The 16,228-nt window shown below is 42.8% G+C and overlaps 1 protein-coding gene across 15 annotated transcripts in view; it reads right to left on the bottom strand.

Moving 5' to 3' along the window:
- Positions 1-4,030: 4,030 nt before the first annotated feature.
- The window catches only part of GTDC1 (glycosyltransferase like domain containing 1), a 184,418-nt gene continuing 172,220 nt past the window's right edge, over positions 4,031-16,228 (bottom strand). For 9 of the 15 annotated variants that reach the window (XM_040602993.1, XM_040603002.1, XM_040602995.1 and 6 more), the window contains 3 exons: positions 13,563-13,633; positions 12,773-12,864; positions 4,182-5,340 (listed from right to left, as the gene is read on the bottom strand). In XM_040602993.1, the coding sequence (XP_040458927.1) occupies positions 5,257-5,340; positions 12,773-12,864; positions 13,563-13,633 (247 nt within the window). In that variant the 3' untranslated portion in view covers positions 4,182-5,256. Of the gene's footprint in view, positions 6,183-7,212; positions 7,382-12,772; positions 12,865-13,562; positions 13,634-13,779 lie in introns of those variants that run through there. The other 6 variants (XR_005829238.1, XM_040603000.1, XM_040602998.1 and 3 more) reach the window with 6 other exon arrangements.

Genomic DNA, 16,228 nt, shown 5'->3' with positions numbered 1-16,228 from the left:
TGGATTCAGTCTAACACTTGTACTTCGTATGAGAAACATTTTCATAATACCAAAATTTGGGGGAATAGGAGTATTCCTGCCAGGAAGGGAAGAAGAAAGTATTGGTTCTTAAAAGAAGAATTCTGTTTGCTTGGTTTCCTCTTTCCTTCCTGCTTTAACCCCTTGGTAGGCGCCTCTCTAGCTGTGCGGAATTAAGCAGCACTTAGGTTTTAATCACTATTCCCAGGTCTGCGAAGAGGTTCTGTGATGAATAAATAATGAATCAGAGATTTTAATCAGTGTTATGATTTTGGAAAAGGCTAATTATCATTGTTTACAGACATGCCTTTCCAACGCCTTACCTTGTTTCGCCTTCAAAGCTCCAAGGGTTAAGTCCCTCGCCCGCAGCCCTCCGCTCCTCCCCAGCGCCGCGCTCCGCGCCCGCGCTGCTTGCCGGCTTTGCGGGTATTTCTGCCTTCTTTGGGTTGTTGTTTTTTTTTTTTTTTCTTTTTTGGGTTTTTGCCTTTTTTTTTTTTTTTCCTTTTGAGTGCGGACACCCAACCTGTGGGAGAGACGGAGCCGAGCAGCGGCAGGCGCACAGGGCTGGGGGCAGAGGCTGCCTACCCCGCGCAGCCGCTCCGCAGTCGCGGAAGGGCTACTCCGGGGCGTGCGGTGTGGTAGTCTCTGCATATACAACTTACAAAATAATCTTATTTCCGAAATAACGTCATGTTTTTTATTATCAATAATAGCGCTAATGACCAGCGGCGGGGTGGGGGGGGCGGGATGCCGTCCCGCGGAGCCCCTCGGGCGCGGAGCCAGGCGGAGGGGCGCGGGGGCGCAGGGAGGGAAGCGGGGGCTCCTCTGCCGCCCGCAGCGCTGCGCCGGGCTGCGCGGGGAGGCGCGGAGCGCACGGCGGGGCCGCAACCGCCCCCGGCTCCGCAGCGTCCGCTGCGCCCTCCCACCCTTTAGCGCTATTATTGTCCATATTATTATTATTGTTATTATTATTATTAATATTATTACTGCTTTTGCTGCCACTGGCCTCGTTTAACCCTGGCTCCCCGCTCTGCCCCAGCTCCATCCCCCTGGCCTCGCCCCGGCGGCCGGGATGGGAAAAGCTCTTCCCGGGGATGCCGCCGTCCCACTCCCCCCGCCCCGTAGCAGATGCACTTCGGGCAGCTCCCCGGGCCCGGCCAGCCCCCCCCCCCCCCGCCCGGGACCCGCTGCCCGAACCCCCTGCCCGCTGCCTCCGCCCCGCTACGCGCTGGCTGCTGCCGCTGCTGCCGCCGCTGCCGCGATCGGAGGGTGGGTGCTAAGTTGTAGCACAGTTACATAGCACTTGATTATCGGTTTCCAGCAACAGCTGTGTATATTCGCTAAGAATGTAAAGAAATATCAGAAGATAATGCAGCATCGCTATTTATTACCCTATAATTAAAGCTCTGACAGTGCTTCTATTATAAAACCTTCTTTGCAAGGGTTCATAACTCAGAGGCAAAATTCAGAGGCAAGATGCAGCCTTGCTTACCAGACTGAATCATTTAAAAAGTGTTTCAGTTAAATAAGGCTAGCCTATTAGAAGGTAAAATTCTCAAGAACTTTCATTAAGGCACCCATTTATATCTGCAAGTAGAGGACTGCCAAGTCCCCCAAATTGAGGATATAGAAGAGGAAAATATTTTTTTTCCAAAAATCAAGGATTCAGGGAAAGGTTTTAATATAATTCTCTAGGAAATCATTCCCAGGAAAACAATTTGTTTGAAAGAAAATGCCCTCCGGTCTTTTCCATACAAACTAGTCTTGGGCTAGTACATGAGAACCAAACTTAAAAGTGACTATGAACAGAAATGAGACTGGGTAATTCATTTCAACTGTCCTTACTGGAATAAAAAACAGAGTAAACAGCTCAAACAGGGAAAGGTGAATTTAATTTTCAAGGCCCTTTAACTTTTAATAATCTGAGGAACAAGATGGGAGGTACATTCTACCCTCCCAGTTATCCTGATATAAATTCATTCAAGATTTATATTGGTGTAATAGAGAAGCAGAATTTGCTCCACGATTTCTAATGAACTGCTGGCTCAGTCTCTAAAAATGCGATTAGAAAAATCTAGCCTCCTAATTCAGAACAGCTTTGAGCTAAGTCAGAGGTCTCGACGCTGCAAACGCGGATGGAAGCCGGTCTGTAGCATGGCTCCTCGTGGTGCCTGCAGCACGACCAGAGCAGGGCTAGCAATGCTGGAAACTGCTACAAAATTCCCTAGTTATTTTAGGATTTTCTTTTCTATTATATGGGAAAAGATGACTCTCATGTGGAATAAACCTGTGTTTCCTGCACTCTCAAGTACTAAGACACAAGGATGGCAGGATGAGGTGCCTGGCCTGTAGTGATGCAGGAGGCAAGGAGGCTCCGGTAGGAGCATGCTCGCTGCGTCTGCAGGAGTTGAGAAAACCCCTGCGCCCCTCGCTCCCTACCTAAACCTCTCCCAAAGCACCTGCAGTTGGCTGTGCCAGTGCAGGTGAAACATCAATAAATATGAAAGTAAGCCAAGGTCTAATTCCGTCATTTTGCTCATAAGACTAGGTCTCTGCCTTCACCGCTTACTCATGTGTGTAGGAACAACGGGACTGAGATCCCAATTTGTCTCTCTGACCTTCTGAAGTGAAGGCTTTAAATGAAGCAGTGTGGAGCGGCTGTCTCGTTTGATCTTCAGAAACCGTGAGGCAAAACTCCTCAGGTTGTTTCAGTCTACGGGGGAAGACTGCCTCGGGGGAAGCATCGCCTCCAACTACCTGGCTGTCCTACCTCACCCTCCTGACCGAGGACCTCAAGGGACATGTCAGGGTGCCCTGACATGAGGCCAACCTGCAGGTCCCAGGAGATGCGGGAAGGGCATTTTCCCCTCCTCACTCCGGAGCAGCTGTGCATCTTCACTGAGAATGTAAAGAAATACCAGAAGATAATGCAGCGTTGCTATTTATTACCCTGCAATTCAAAGTTCTCGCAGTGTTTCTATTATAAACCGTTATTTACAAGGGTTCGTGACTCGGAGGGAAAATTTTCCATCAAGACGAAGCCTCACTTACCAGACTGAGCTGGGTATGGTTACAGCATCACTGATCAGTCAGTAAACCAAGGCAGAGCACCACCTTGCCGAGCAGCTGGGTGAGACCTCCTCTGGTCACTGGCCTGCTCAGGGTGTGCACCGAGGACAGCAGCAGTCTTCAGCTCAAAACCACAGAAATTGGTGTATTGAGCCTGTTCACCACAAGCCCTCATGCGACGTTACAGCGTCTCTTTCCCTTTTATTGGTTTGCAGAATGACTCACACTCGAACCGATTCGCTTCAATTGCGCCATGCCTCAGTTTCCCCATCAGTAAAGACAAAACAAATATTCTCATTTGCTCTTGCTGGTGCAAGGTGCGATAACATTAATGAACACCTACAATACCCTCTGGTACAAAGCGCAAGGCAGTCCTGCTCCTCGGCTCTACCAAGTGTGACTACCACACCTACACAGGCTGCCTTGAGAAGATCACTTCTACTCAACCGCATTCAACACCCACAGCCAATCTGGGCTTCGGCTGAGCAGAAATGAAGAGGAACCAGCATACAAGAGAGATGATTACTGCAACATTACAACTTCGCAGTGCTAGGAAAATACCCGAACACTTACCATCAGATGTCCCTCAGGTTTTTGGTTGCTTAATGGAGTAATTTTTTTTTTTAAGGAGAGGTACTGCACGCTCTCCCTCACGCTGAAAACAGACATTTCAGCATCTTGATGGAATCAGAAGGCATACGTGTGGAGAGGGACCAGCCCGTGGCTTTCACCTGCTGCAGACGGTGCTCGGGCAAAGGGAAGATGCTGATGGCTGCTGATGGGTGACAGCCTGCTGGGAGAGGGAGAGGAGGTACCCTGTCTGACACACGGGGAGCTGAAACCATACCTGTCCGCAAACCGAGGTCTTACTGGGCTTCACATCGTAACACCTCACCGACAGTCCTCTTCTTGATTCTTCCCAGAGCAGAGTTGGAAATCTTGGAATTGTCATAATGTTTTATTATCGCTTGCAAAACAGATTCTACTTCATCAGATAAAGACACAATTGCATTCATTGACTCTGACACAAGGATACGCATAGTGATAAATATACAGATAGATGTACACACTTATACATGAATGAGATATGCTAATTAAAAATTGCAGTGGGCACTTTATTAAAAATTTATTGTACAATCTACATCTTCAAAACATTTTACATCAACAAATATAGCCGCTTGACTGCTGGAATCATAAGTGATTTATCTTTAAAAGACTGTATTTGTAACTGGATGCAAAGATTCTTGATGAACTGCCATTACATTTAAACTACTGGTTTTTATTGGAAGTATTTTGATTGTTATCTGTTTGTTCTCCATCCTTGAGAGAAATAAAACAAGTGTCTCGGCTTTCATTTTATCGGATAGATGGCACCATGTAGCATATTTCCCATGCTAGTTTGAATTACAGCTGTTTATCTTTCAGCTTTCTTTAAGATTAATTAAATGCAAATGTAACTCCACGAATCATGGGATTACCTGCCAGACCCCTTATTAATACCTTCACTTAAAAACCCCCGTGCCAGAGAGTCATTAATTTGCCAAAAAAAAAAAAAAAAAAAAAAAAAAAAAAAGCGCTAAAGCAGCCCTTTGCCTCCAAACAACCCGGAGATGGCTGCCCAATTAGTCCGGCAGTGTTCGGATCCTCCTTTCAGGCCCTGTGGCCCTTTGAGGACACAATAAGGCTCCAATGATAACCTGGCAACCTAGGTAGAAACTCAGCCAAGTGTGAGCGTTTGAAGCTGCAGCTTGGCTGCCATCGTGTCGGCGAAAAGAAAGAATTCAGGCACCATGTCATCCAGTACAAAGGATAAAAACAGATTCAACCGGAAATTCAATGTGGCACCACATATGGGATACATGAGTGCGGTTACACAACAGGCCACATATTTTTTTTGAACAGTCTCCTGCATGTGATGCCGAGGACATGTGTAACCATCATAACGTCTCTAAGAATCTGTATTTAATTTGAGCTGGGGTGGTGGCAGGGATTGGAGATCTGAAGCCGCCACAGGTTTGTGGCAGATGGCTCTGTGTCAGCTATGACAAGCAGCCAGGCTCGGCTTCCTCTGCAGATTTTCTTTTCTCTCTGATCAGGTAAATATGGGCACACTCTGGAAACTTCCACAATTCTGCCTGAGGCTGCAAGTTTGTGACTTAGCCCCATCTGTCACAAATCTTCCCTCGGTTCTGCTGCAAGCAGAGACCTGAATTTACTGCCGAGCGCTGCCCAAGAAAAGCCAGCCGTCTCGCCCTACGAGGAAGCAGAAGAGAAAAGTGCACGAAGCCGCGTTAGATGCTGGGACACAAAAGGGATCTCTCCGGCACCGGAAGGAGCGCGGCTCCGTGCCGCAACGCGCTGTGACCCGAGGGGTGCAAGCCAGGCGGTCATGGAACACTTAGGCGGCGTTATCTGGGTGCATTCAGCATTTTATTTTTAAAGACAGGTAAGCTGGTCGGCGGCCCCAGGGTGCTTGCTCCTGGATGAGCACCACCAAACGCCATCTGCTTCATCGGCGGTCCCGGCAGACACGCCAAGGACCTGACACCCGCGGGGACTGACTGGCCCCTCTCGCCCTCCCACATGGCAGAACCTCCCCCCAGCAGGAGTGAGGGCCTCACGCTCCTGCCTGACCATCGCTGGTCTGGCCTCTGGGCTCTATTGTAGGGTAACCTCGGAGAGAATTAATTCAACTCCTTTTTGGGGTGGAGTGATAACTCTGCGAAGGTCTGGGCATTCGTTGGTTGCTGGTTTTTGGTTTTGGGGGTTTTTTTTCCAAGAAATAGGGATTCAGTCAAACATCTCCTAAATATGCAGAGATCAAGAGAAGCAAATTTTCACATAAGCAAGATCTCCCCACGAAGATCAGGCAGCACAGTAAGATGACAGTAGCAGTACAATATCTTCTATGAAATAATCAACTTCTTTGTTTTCCATGTCCTAAGATCAGAACCAAAGCAAATATTATCTACTCTGCCATCATTAGACCTCAGAGTTAACCTTTAGAATTTCACAAGGACTGTTCATCCCGTTTAGACCTGCTGTTTCAGGACAGCTGGAGTTCAAGCAGACACTACTGATCTGGCGTACTTTTTCTGCATTAAAAAAAACAAAACCAAAACAACACCTTAACAAAATTAAGAATTAGAGACTATTATTCAGCACAAAACCTGAGACTTGGCAGGCAAGACAGCAGAGTGATTTACAGAGGAATTTGCATTGGGTCAGCTTTACTCCATGACCTAGCTCCTTCCCTCCGTAAGTGAGTATTGGGAAAGAACCAAGGTGGAAAGCAGCCTGTAGTAATTACTTTTGGAGCTCAACTTTCCAACTCCAAGCACCTTTGGAAACCACCATCAAAAGACAGCACTGGTTTACACAAACTGGGTGCACTGTGAGGCCGGAGTCAGAGCTATATAATACTCCTCAGTAAAGTAACAGTATTTCCCTGAACAAACTGGTCTGCTCTGCGGTTTCCTGTCTTGGTCTTTAAAAAAAGTTTCATTCTTTCTGCTTTTAAACAAAAAACACCAAATGTGGGATGCGAGTCTACGCAAGATAAGATGGTGGGTACCTTGCATAGGACGGCTTAGAACACATTGACCAACTACAACAGCAGGAAAACAGTTTCAGGCTTTCTTTCTCAAGGTAATTTCAAGAAACTTTGCTGAAAAAATAAGTTTTCACGCTTTTTGCAGCTTTTCTTTCAAAGTCAATCCTACTTCCTTTGACCCACTCCTCCATCTACTGTTTTACAGCAGTTGTGGTTCATCTGCCACTTTTCACTTGCTTCCTAAAACTAAATTGGAAGCTATTTAATACCGTTAGAATAAAAAGTTCAGAGTCCTGGTGTTTATGCTGAAAGATGCACATGTAACCACCTGGTTAACGAACACCTTCTTCCTGCCCTACAAGCTCAGCCAAGTGCTGCGAGCCATAGACAAACATTTTCAGAGCTGAAATCTCCTACATATATACCTCAGAGAGCAAGAGCAAGGCAAGACCTGGAAGAAATGCATGTGCGGTCCACACAAATATATGTAAGTATATGCACACTTATATATGACGTCTGTATATGTATGGTTGGATCCCAGAATGACCTAGTAGGCAACTTCAACAGCCTACCTGCTCGCTCATTTCTTCCCCAGTGAGGATCCACATTAGCACACGTGGTAGGGCGATCCTAATCACAGCTGCTTCCAGACCTAAGGTCGGCCCAAAATGCTTAAACTGTGTCCCACAGTCCAGCAGATCTTCTCACCCATGCAAACCTCCTAAGCCAGCTGGATTTCACCTATAACAGCCATACATATGGGAAGGGATAATGTCAAGACTTCACTCTAACCTGGATGCAACCCCGAGCAACTTAATCCAACTTTGAAGTGAGATCCTACTTCGAAGCTGGCCCCCACTTTGAGCAGAGGCTGACCAGATGAGCTCCGGAAATACCTCCCTTAATTACTCTATGATTTGATGTTCTAAACAAGTAACCAAAGTTTTCTTTCACATAAGAGATCCTTACATTATATACATTTTACTTAGGATCCCGTGCCTTCGCACTGAAACAGAGATGAGAGAGCATGGACACAGCACTCCCGAGTTTACAGGCTGCTAGAACATTCCCACAGAGGCTCTGAGAAGCAGATCTAGACCACCTCCCCCTCTGAAACCATTCTGAATTATGCTCGCTGGAAATCAAGCATCTCAGGGGGCAAATACAAGTTTCCCATTTGCGCTTCTAACCTCCTCCTGACCTGCACCTAATACTAACCAGGCAGAAGCACAAACTCAGTACGCTGCTCTTTTTTCCCCTGCAAACATGCTCTGCTGATGAACAGAAAGCCAGCAGGATGGATGGAGATATCTATACTATTTGCATACCCTATAAAGCTCTAAATTAACTTTACCAGCTCAGGACAAAAGATCTGGAGAACACTGTAAGCAAACATCTGCTCAATATACATTCACCATTAAAAAAGTAAACGGTAGGTTCGGCTCCATCAGGAACAGGTTGGAAATTATCAGAGTACAACACATCGCATAAACCGATGGCATGGCCTAGAATGCTCTGCAAGGCAGTGATCGCCCCAGCACAAAAACAGCTCTCAAGCATCAAAATGGCTTGAATGATGAGAGGTTAGAATATAAAAATAGAATTACATTCACGAGGAGAGACTGAAAAGACTGGGATACTGTAAGTGCTTTACAAATGTTTATGAAATAATGAATGGTATAGAAAAGATGGATGGGGAGCTTCTGCTTCCAGGCGACCAACTCCAGAATAAGACAACACAACTGAAGGTGGGGAAACCCTGACCCAAATTGAAGGAAATGCTTTTAACGCCATCTGTAAACATATGATGAATGACTTTGCTACAGAAAAGATGTGAAAGACAAGACAGGTGTTTCCAAGGGCCTGGATGTCAAATGGAGAACTATTACGCACAGCCTGGCAACGTTTAACACTAAAGGGTTCTGAAAGATGATAAAACCTCCAAGTCCAGGGTTAGGACCAATCTCTAACTGTGAAAGACAAAGGGAAGGTCTTTAATAACCTGTTCCTACTTGCGCCACCCTTCTCCCCAGTATCCACTGCTCACTATCAAAAAACTGGTACTGGACACATGGCGTGCTGATCCAGAGCCGCAGTTAGCATCCTTATGGAAAAATGGGTTTCTCGTGGAGTTTGTGCTGGGGAGCAGGTAAGGATCAGGCAGAGGCATCGTCCCTGGCTCTTACATGGCCTGTACAAGAACTTAGGACAACTTCTGCTCCTTGCAACAGGGCTGAGCGGCTGATGGGACAGCTGGTATGAGGTCCCCTGCACCCTGACATGTCCAGCACCCCGTATCCTTAGGCTGAGAATGCCGCCTGCTGCTTTCCTAGCTATGCCTAAATATTAAAGCTGGAACAGGAGCAGTTTTCCCTTCTACATGTTTTCCTGAAGTACCAACGATGCTGCTTTATCTCAAATCAGAGCAAAAAGTGAAGGGGAAAAAAAAAAAAAAAAGAAAAAAAAAAGTTTTGTTAGAACTGCCCTACACAGCCAAATCCTGAGACTGGAAACAATTCAGATGTCTACGGTCTAACTGGGATCTTAATTTGATTTTACAGCAGTTTAATCCCTTTGAATTCAGCAGACTTCCTTCTACGGTGGTGTAAGAAAGAAAAAAAAATCACGCCATGTGTCTTTTCATATGCAGGTGAGCTTCTGTAGTGTGATGGAAATGAGAAGATGAATGTCAGAAAGTGGGCCAAATTCTTTTCTCCATTAAACAAGCATGAGTGAGAGTAGGATTTTTCTGTAGGAACTGAAGCTGACAGCATGTCAACCAGCACTCATTCAGCTGGGAGGGCTGGGAGAGATTATTTAAAGTTGTCAGCTCCTTCCATGCCTGGCTTTTGGCAACTCTTCTTGTCCCTTTCCACTGTATACTCTTTATACATGCTGTTTTAAATTAAGAAACTGAAGTGAGGGAACTGAAAGGTAAACTTAAAGAAAATAATGCAGAAGCAAATGTTTTGCCCTATTTTTCTTTCTTTCTTTTTTTTTTTTTTTTTTTTTTTGGTTTTTTTTTTTTTTTTTTTTTAAGTCTACTAGATAGGGAGCTTGCAAACACTGACAGGTCCTTTGGTGTACTCTGACGGAAACTGATGCCCTGTTGCTGTTACTTGCTTCATTCTGTTCATTCTGGCGCTTACTGTGGCGACCACAAACACCAAGAAACCAGACAGCAATGTTTGATTCCATAAAACTGGAACAGAACAAATAATTGAAATGAGGTTCACTTTCCACTAGTCTCAATCTTCTGCTATTAACTGGTCGAAGGCGATGTCAAAATGCAAACAAGCCCACCCTTGCCTGCTGTGAGAATACACATGGTCAGCAATACTTTCCAATCATTTGGAAAGGTTTTCATAGGTGCTTGCATCACAGACGTTTTTAAAAGTGTGCCAGCGTGCATCTCCTCCGTTGAGTGAAGCCAGTACAGCAGAATGGCTTGGTCTGTGTGTCCGCACAGGGCTGCTGGCTGTGTCCACCTCCCTAAGCCGCCTGCCCCACTGCCATTTATCTCCCTTCTGCCCCCTAACTTTATCAGCACGAGCACTGAGGATAACTGAAGGAATAAACTGCCTGTTTAATTAGACCGCTGTTTAATTATTATGGATATCCTTAGTAATAAAACCCCAACAATATGTAAAAGGATAAGCCAAGGTACTTCTGATGATGATTACTTCCCAGACTAGGAAGCAGAATCCCCAACCAGTAGAGAAAAGCACTATTTGCTTTGAAAGCATTTTTACTTTCAAGAAATCACAGACACGTTATGAACTTCAGGCAGAGAGTATGTCAGGAAGGTTTCTGAAGGACAAGCAGCTACTTAGCATGCCCTGCTGTGCTGGGGTCCCTTTCCTTTTCCACTATAGTATATATAATATTGTCCTGATCGAAAAAAAGTGAGAATCAGGTGGAAGTGTTGGCGTACCCTTCACAATTTCCCTTTTTTCATCTTCCGAAACACCAGCGCTGTCCCAGCTATAATGACATTAACTACACACGCCTCGGCCAGCACTTTGCAAGGAGGTTCTGCGGGTCGTTCTGTTGCAGAAGGCAGACCTGGTGTACGTGGGTGTAGGTACAAAAAGACAACTCTAACAGTATTTTCTGAGCTGATCCAAAGCCTATTAAAGACAACAGGGATCTTTCCTCTGATGCTTGCAGGTTTGGGATTAGCCTCTGCTTTACTAATTTGCAAACGATCCCCCGTTCGGCTCAGTCGCTACCTGTTGTGGACCTTCAGCTCAAACGCTCAGCAGATCTGAATGGGGCTGGGCTGTTAACAGCGCACAAACCCTACACCAGGGGGAGGATAAAACACCTTCAGCTTCTGCCTGCAAATCACGTCAAGGGTTTTTTAAAAAAAAATAAATAAAAATCCTTCAAGCAAATTAGCATGCCGCGTATGGGACTTGCACACACATTTTAACCCCATACTATTTTACATCAGCATTTCCTCGACCGTTATTTCCATTTTTAGGGCACCTCGGTTCTGTTTAGGAGCTGGGGATCCATACGTAGAGAAGACCGGTGTGAACGCAACTATTAGCTGAGCTTGAAGCACTGGCAAATGTCAAGGTAAATGTTTAAGGACTGTTTTCCCTTTGAAGCCACCAAATACAACTATACGATAGTATTGACTCAAGAAGTAATGCTGAACACTGGAAGTGTTCAGTCAGCATTTTAAACTATTATGAGCTACCTTCTGAACCATTGCCAAGTTAATAGACAATGAAAGATAATGAGCTTGAAATTGGGTGTTAAATTGCATTTTTGGTTCTCTCCTTTTTTCTTGAAGTTTAACTGTTTCCTGCAGAAACAACATCATCTTTGATGTATCGTTATGTAAACGTCTATTTTTAGGTCACCAAAAAAAAAAAAAAAAAAAAAAAAAGTCAGACATGGGCTAAACCCTTGCTCCTCCTGCGACGTGTGCAGGAAGGGTTAGGGAGGCAGACGACATGCAGCAAGACCCAACACTTTCTGGTCCCCAGAGGGAGGAAGGTGGAGAAAGGAGGCTAGGTCTGCTGGCAGCGTGAGCCTCCAAATTAAGAAGGAGATTACTCGACTTGCTCATTAACAGTGTGCCTGGACGGCGACAGACAGGGAAGGCTAAAAAGACCGCATTTGTATTGCACGGGTAACACGAGGAGTGTGTCTATGCACTCCCGAGCCTTTTCAGCTGAATTCAGGTTTTTTACGACCTGAAACACCTCTCCTGTGCAGGGGTGATGTGTATCCAACCTGCCCACGGCATAGCCAGGACTGTGAAAGCCATAAACCGCTGTAAATTTACATATCAGCATGCAGAAAATAGCAGTTATTTTTCTAACAGCAGCATCGTGTAATAATAGCCCTTCACTGGAATAATGTCAAATTTAGTGCTTCATCCACAATCGTGTAATTAAAAAAAAAAAAAAAAAAAGAAGAAAGTGTGACTGCTAGCAGTATAAATACACCACTTAAAAATGTGCAAGTTGGTCTAGCATTGAACAGTCGATAAAAACTTGAATGGAGGGTCTGCCACTGAGACTGCACCTTATCCACATAAATAAATGCAAACAACAGGACACAATAAATATCAGTAAATTATGCTTCCGATAAAGTTTTTTACGTTCAACACATATTAAAAAAGCAAAGCATTAAAATAATCATGATCATGAAAAGAATTCAAGTTAATTCCAAAAGGCAGAGAAATCTTACCTGATACCTGTCACCTGCATTTTTTGAGGACTGACGATTAAATTAGGATAGGAAGGTAGGCTTATCCTCATTACTATAATTGTAGGATCTTTCTTTTATTTTCCTTTTAAACTAATGAGTTGCATTAATCCAGGTTCATTTTTATAAGCCTCTTGGGTCCAAATGTAAAGGACAGTCATTTTAGAAAACAATAAATTAAAAAAAAGCATGTAGCATGCATTAAGTGCACGTATTTCATAAGACCTAGGTTAATACAACTGGCATCTAGTTTAATTAATCCTTGTTAGTGTAACAGCTAATATCCCTCCCTAGCATGTTTCCTTTAAACATTAGTATGTTAATTAAATGTTGTTTTTTTAAGGGTTTTTTTCCTTTGTACTTCAATATGGCATTATATCATCTAAAACTATTCTGAACAACTACCTTATAGAGATGTTTCCTTACAGTATCTGGTCTCTTGCAGAAATTCTGAAGCCTTTTAAAAAGCTGTTCAGGTGTAGAATACAGATATTCAGCTGCAGGAAAAACAGATACATTTTTAATGAAACAAAAACCTCAAAGCACACACTCGATATTAGTCACTTTACTAATTAAAAATGCATATTGCTCTGTGCCGCCTCGTGTTTTACATTATTTAAGCATGATTTTATAAGGTTACCTCAGCTCACAAGGATGTTTAATGCTAAATAAGACTGTGTAGTTGTGCTGTTTAGACATCTCCTTTGGGTGATTAAAATACATTATTCTAATGTAACACAATGCATATGTGATACATTTAGTGATGAGATTTTTCAAAGAACTGGTACTACATGAGTGTGTATCCTGTACTGCAGTTGCATACTATTAAGTATTAAATTCTTTAAATAATTTGGTGTGATTTTCAGGCCTCAGGTTTTTTTTACTGTGTATCAAAAAAAATCTGCAAACCGCTGCAGCATCACTGACCTTTTAACAAAAATCTATCATTACGGGTTGTGTATGCTAACAATGAAGAATGCTATTTCAAAACTTGCTTTTGTGTTATCTTAAAAGAACAGATGGCAAATATAAACTTCGTCTAATGTATTAAAACACATAAAATTTTCCTTAACACTAACATGTTGGCTTGCCAAATAAACAATTGCTTTTGCTCAAGTTTATGCTCAAACTTTGTATTTTAGCACGAATCACGGTAATACATTTCAGCAAAAAGAATATGCAACGAGGCAGCTACCTGGGAATATCTCTGGGTACACCAGGGCTTTGGGACACAGCGGGTAACAGCCGCAATATACAGCTTCGACCCTGAAGATCAGAAATAATAAATACAGGAAAACAGACGTTAGTGAGCCAAAAACTTCTGTTGGTGCAAGAGCACTGAGGTTGACTACATACAGCAAGCAAAACATTTTTTAATTCAGCAGCATAATCCTTCTAAATGCCAAAGTTGCTCTTTTTAAAGAAAATTTTATTGATCATATGAATTACATAGAACAGAACAGCAAGCATATGTTTTGTTCGCTGAATAAATCAAAGCGCAGCTCTGCATTTTTTTGTTTTTTAAATACTGTTTAACACATTTTATAATCAGCAGACAGACACATGTAACAACATGGTGAAGTATGGACAGCTTTTCTTAATAATGCTGCAGAAAAACGAGGGCACACGTGCGCACGTTGGGCTATACGGGTCCATGCACACAGATGCACACGATCTCCGGTACCTGGCACAACGGATCCTCTCCTTAGACTTTAAGACTCCAAAGGTTACAGTTAAATATAGCCCAGGAACAACTTGCAGCATGCTTTGGGCTGGGGTATTTTTGCTCCTGCACATGCCTTGGATAATTTCCTTTATTTTGGGGGACATAAACTGTCTTTTTTTTTTTTAATAAATGCTGATGAGATTCCTTTGCCAAAGCTTGCGATGCTTTGTACTCCTGCTGTTTTGAGGAACAATTTATGTCTCTCTTGTAACACCAAACCCAAATATTTTATAAATGCGACACAATGGTGCAAAGTTTTCTAGTAGCGAACCTGAAGGAAAGCTATCCTCTTCGTCTCTGCATTTTAATAGCTGAATAGGTTAAAGCATCAAGGTTTCAGTTTATTTTTTTTGCATAATGACCATTGATCTGACATAATGTCCCTCCAAAGATACAACTGTAATTTCTGCTGGCCAGAAATTACAGAGTGAAATTCAAAACACTTCTTAAAATATGTTTATTTTATGAGAGTCTTTGAATTTCCTCCAACATGTTGACCATACGAGGACTTTATTTTTAACTTCAGTCTCCCTCAATCCCCAGGAAAAAAAAAATATCTGAAATCTTGTCAGCGTTCACCTTTTCTGTTTTCAGTGACAATCCAAAAGGCTTTCACTACCTTCATGTGCATATCGGCTTTGGGACTTTATTACAGGCAGAAGGAACTCTGTTTCCCTTAGATCTACTCAGTTTTAAACAGGAAAAAAATAAAATAAAGAATAAAATCTCCAGCTTTCATGCTAGAAAACTATGCATATCCACAAATCCCAAAGATACACATTTCCCTGCAAATGCTTTTGCTAAGCAAGGACTGCTAGGGCGTGTTTTTTTTTTTTCCCCTAAACTTTTAAAATTTGTAATTTATGTTTTTTTTAAAATAACATATGCACTTCAGATTGCATTTTAAACATTAACAACAATTTCAAAGTGTACATCGTCTAGCACTATATTTTTTACCAAAGGGAAATGTTTCTGATGTGTGATTTAATTGATGATTTCAGTTCTTAAATATTGTGTCATATGTCAAAGCAAATAGATTTTTAAAGTTTTCTTTAATCTAGGAGAAAAAAAAAGAGTGAAACTGTGGACATTTCAGTAATAGCTCAGATCACTAAGTTATGTTAAAATATTTGCTTTTTAATCATATCGTCTGCAGGAAAAAAAAAATAAAAATGAACAGCTCCCTAAAACAAAACTGCAGGCCAAGATGCAATCTGAGTCATCATTTGAGTATGCAATTTCCCCTTATGAAAAACCTCTATCAGAATCATGAATTAGTAAAATCAGAATTTAATGCCTCTGTAGTTCGCTGGATAAAAGTTAAAATTTGGAATTCTTTCATTTGCAAATGATCCTATTTGCATTGCCATTTTCTACCTTTCCGCACCAAAGTTTACGTGATTTTTTCTGACAGGTCCTCACCACCGTGCAGGCAGCCCTGCCCTGCACCATCCACCTTCCCCACGCCAAGACCCAGAGCTCCAACCCAGCAGGGCAGGCTGCACTCCCAGGACGGGCAGGGAAGCTTTGCAATTTCCACGCATTTCTGTCCTTTTCCAGAAAAGTATCACATCATCACAATAATACAATTATTCTTCATTCCAATCCTTAAGCACTACTAGTTAAATAATAAATAGAGTTCCGATTGATCTATTGTTAAAATGGCTAGTAAATGGCCTTTTTATTCCAATTAACAAATCATCTGCTAAATCTATGAATCTTAATATTCAGATCTATTCACTTCAATTCATACAATTTATCTGCAAATAGTTGTTGGGCTTTTGATTCTAAATATAATTAGCTGATAATTTTGCTTGGCTGAATTACTTTTCTGGAGGGCCTGCTAAGGCTCTCAGTCGCATTATCTAGCAATAATGAATCTGATAGGTGAAATTTTTTACTGTAATGAGGATGAGACACAGTTGTGACACCTGAGTCTAGTAATAACAGAAGACTGCTAATTATCGACAGCACTTTTTTGTGTGATGCACAGAGAAAAAAAAATCCCTCATTATTAAAAAATAAAAAGTTACAATTATAAGTGACACCGGAGGAGAGTAAATAAAATGGAGTGATTAAAACATTGCTGCTTTAAGGGTGTTTTTAATTAAGTGGAAATGCTAATGTTGTCATAC

The sequence above is a fragment of the Falco naumanni genome, chromosome 8 (genome assembly GCF_017639655.2).
Source record: "Falco naumanni isolate bFalNau1 chromosome 8, bFalNau1.pat, whole genome shotgun sequence".
NCBI lineage: Eukaryota > Metazoa > Chordata > Aves > Falconiformes > Falconidae > Falco > Falco naumanni.
Note: the sequence above shows the minus strand (reverse complement) of the source record. Positions and strands in the feature narration are given on the sequence as shown.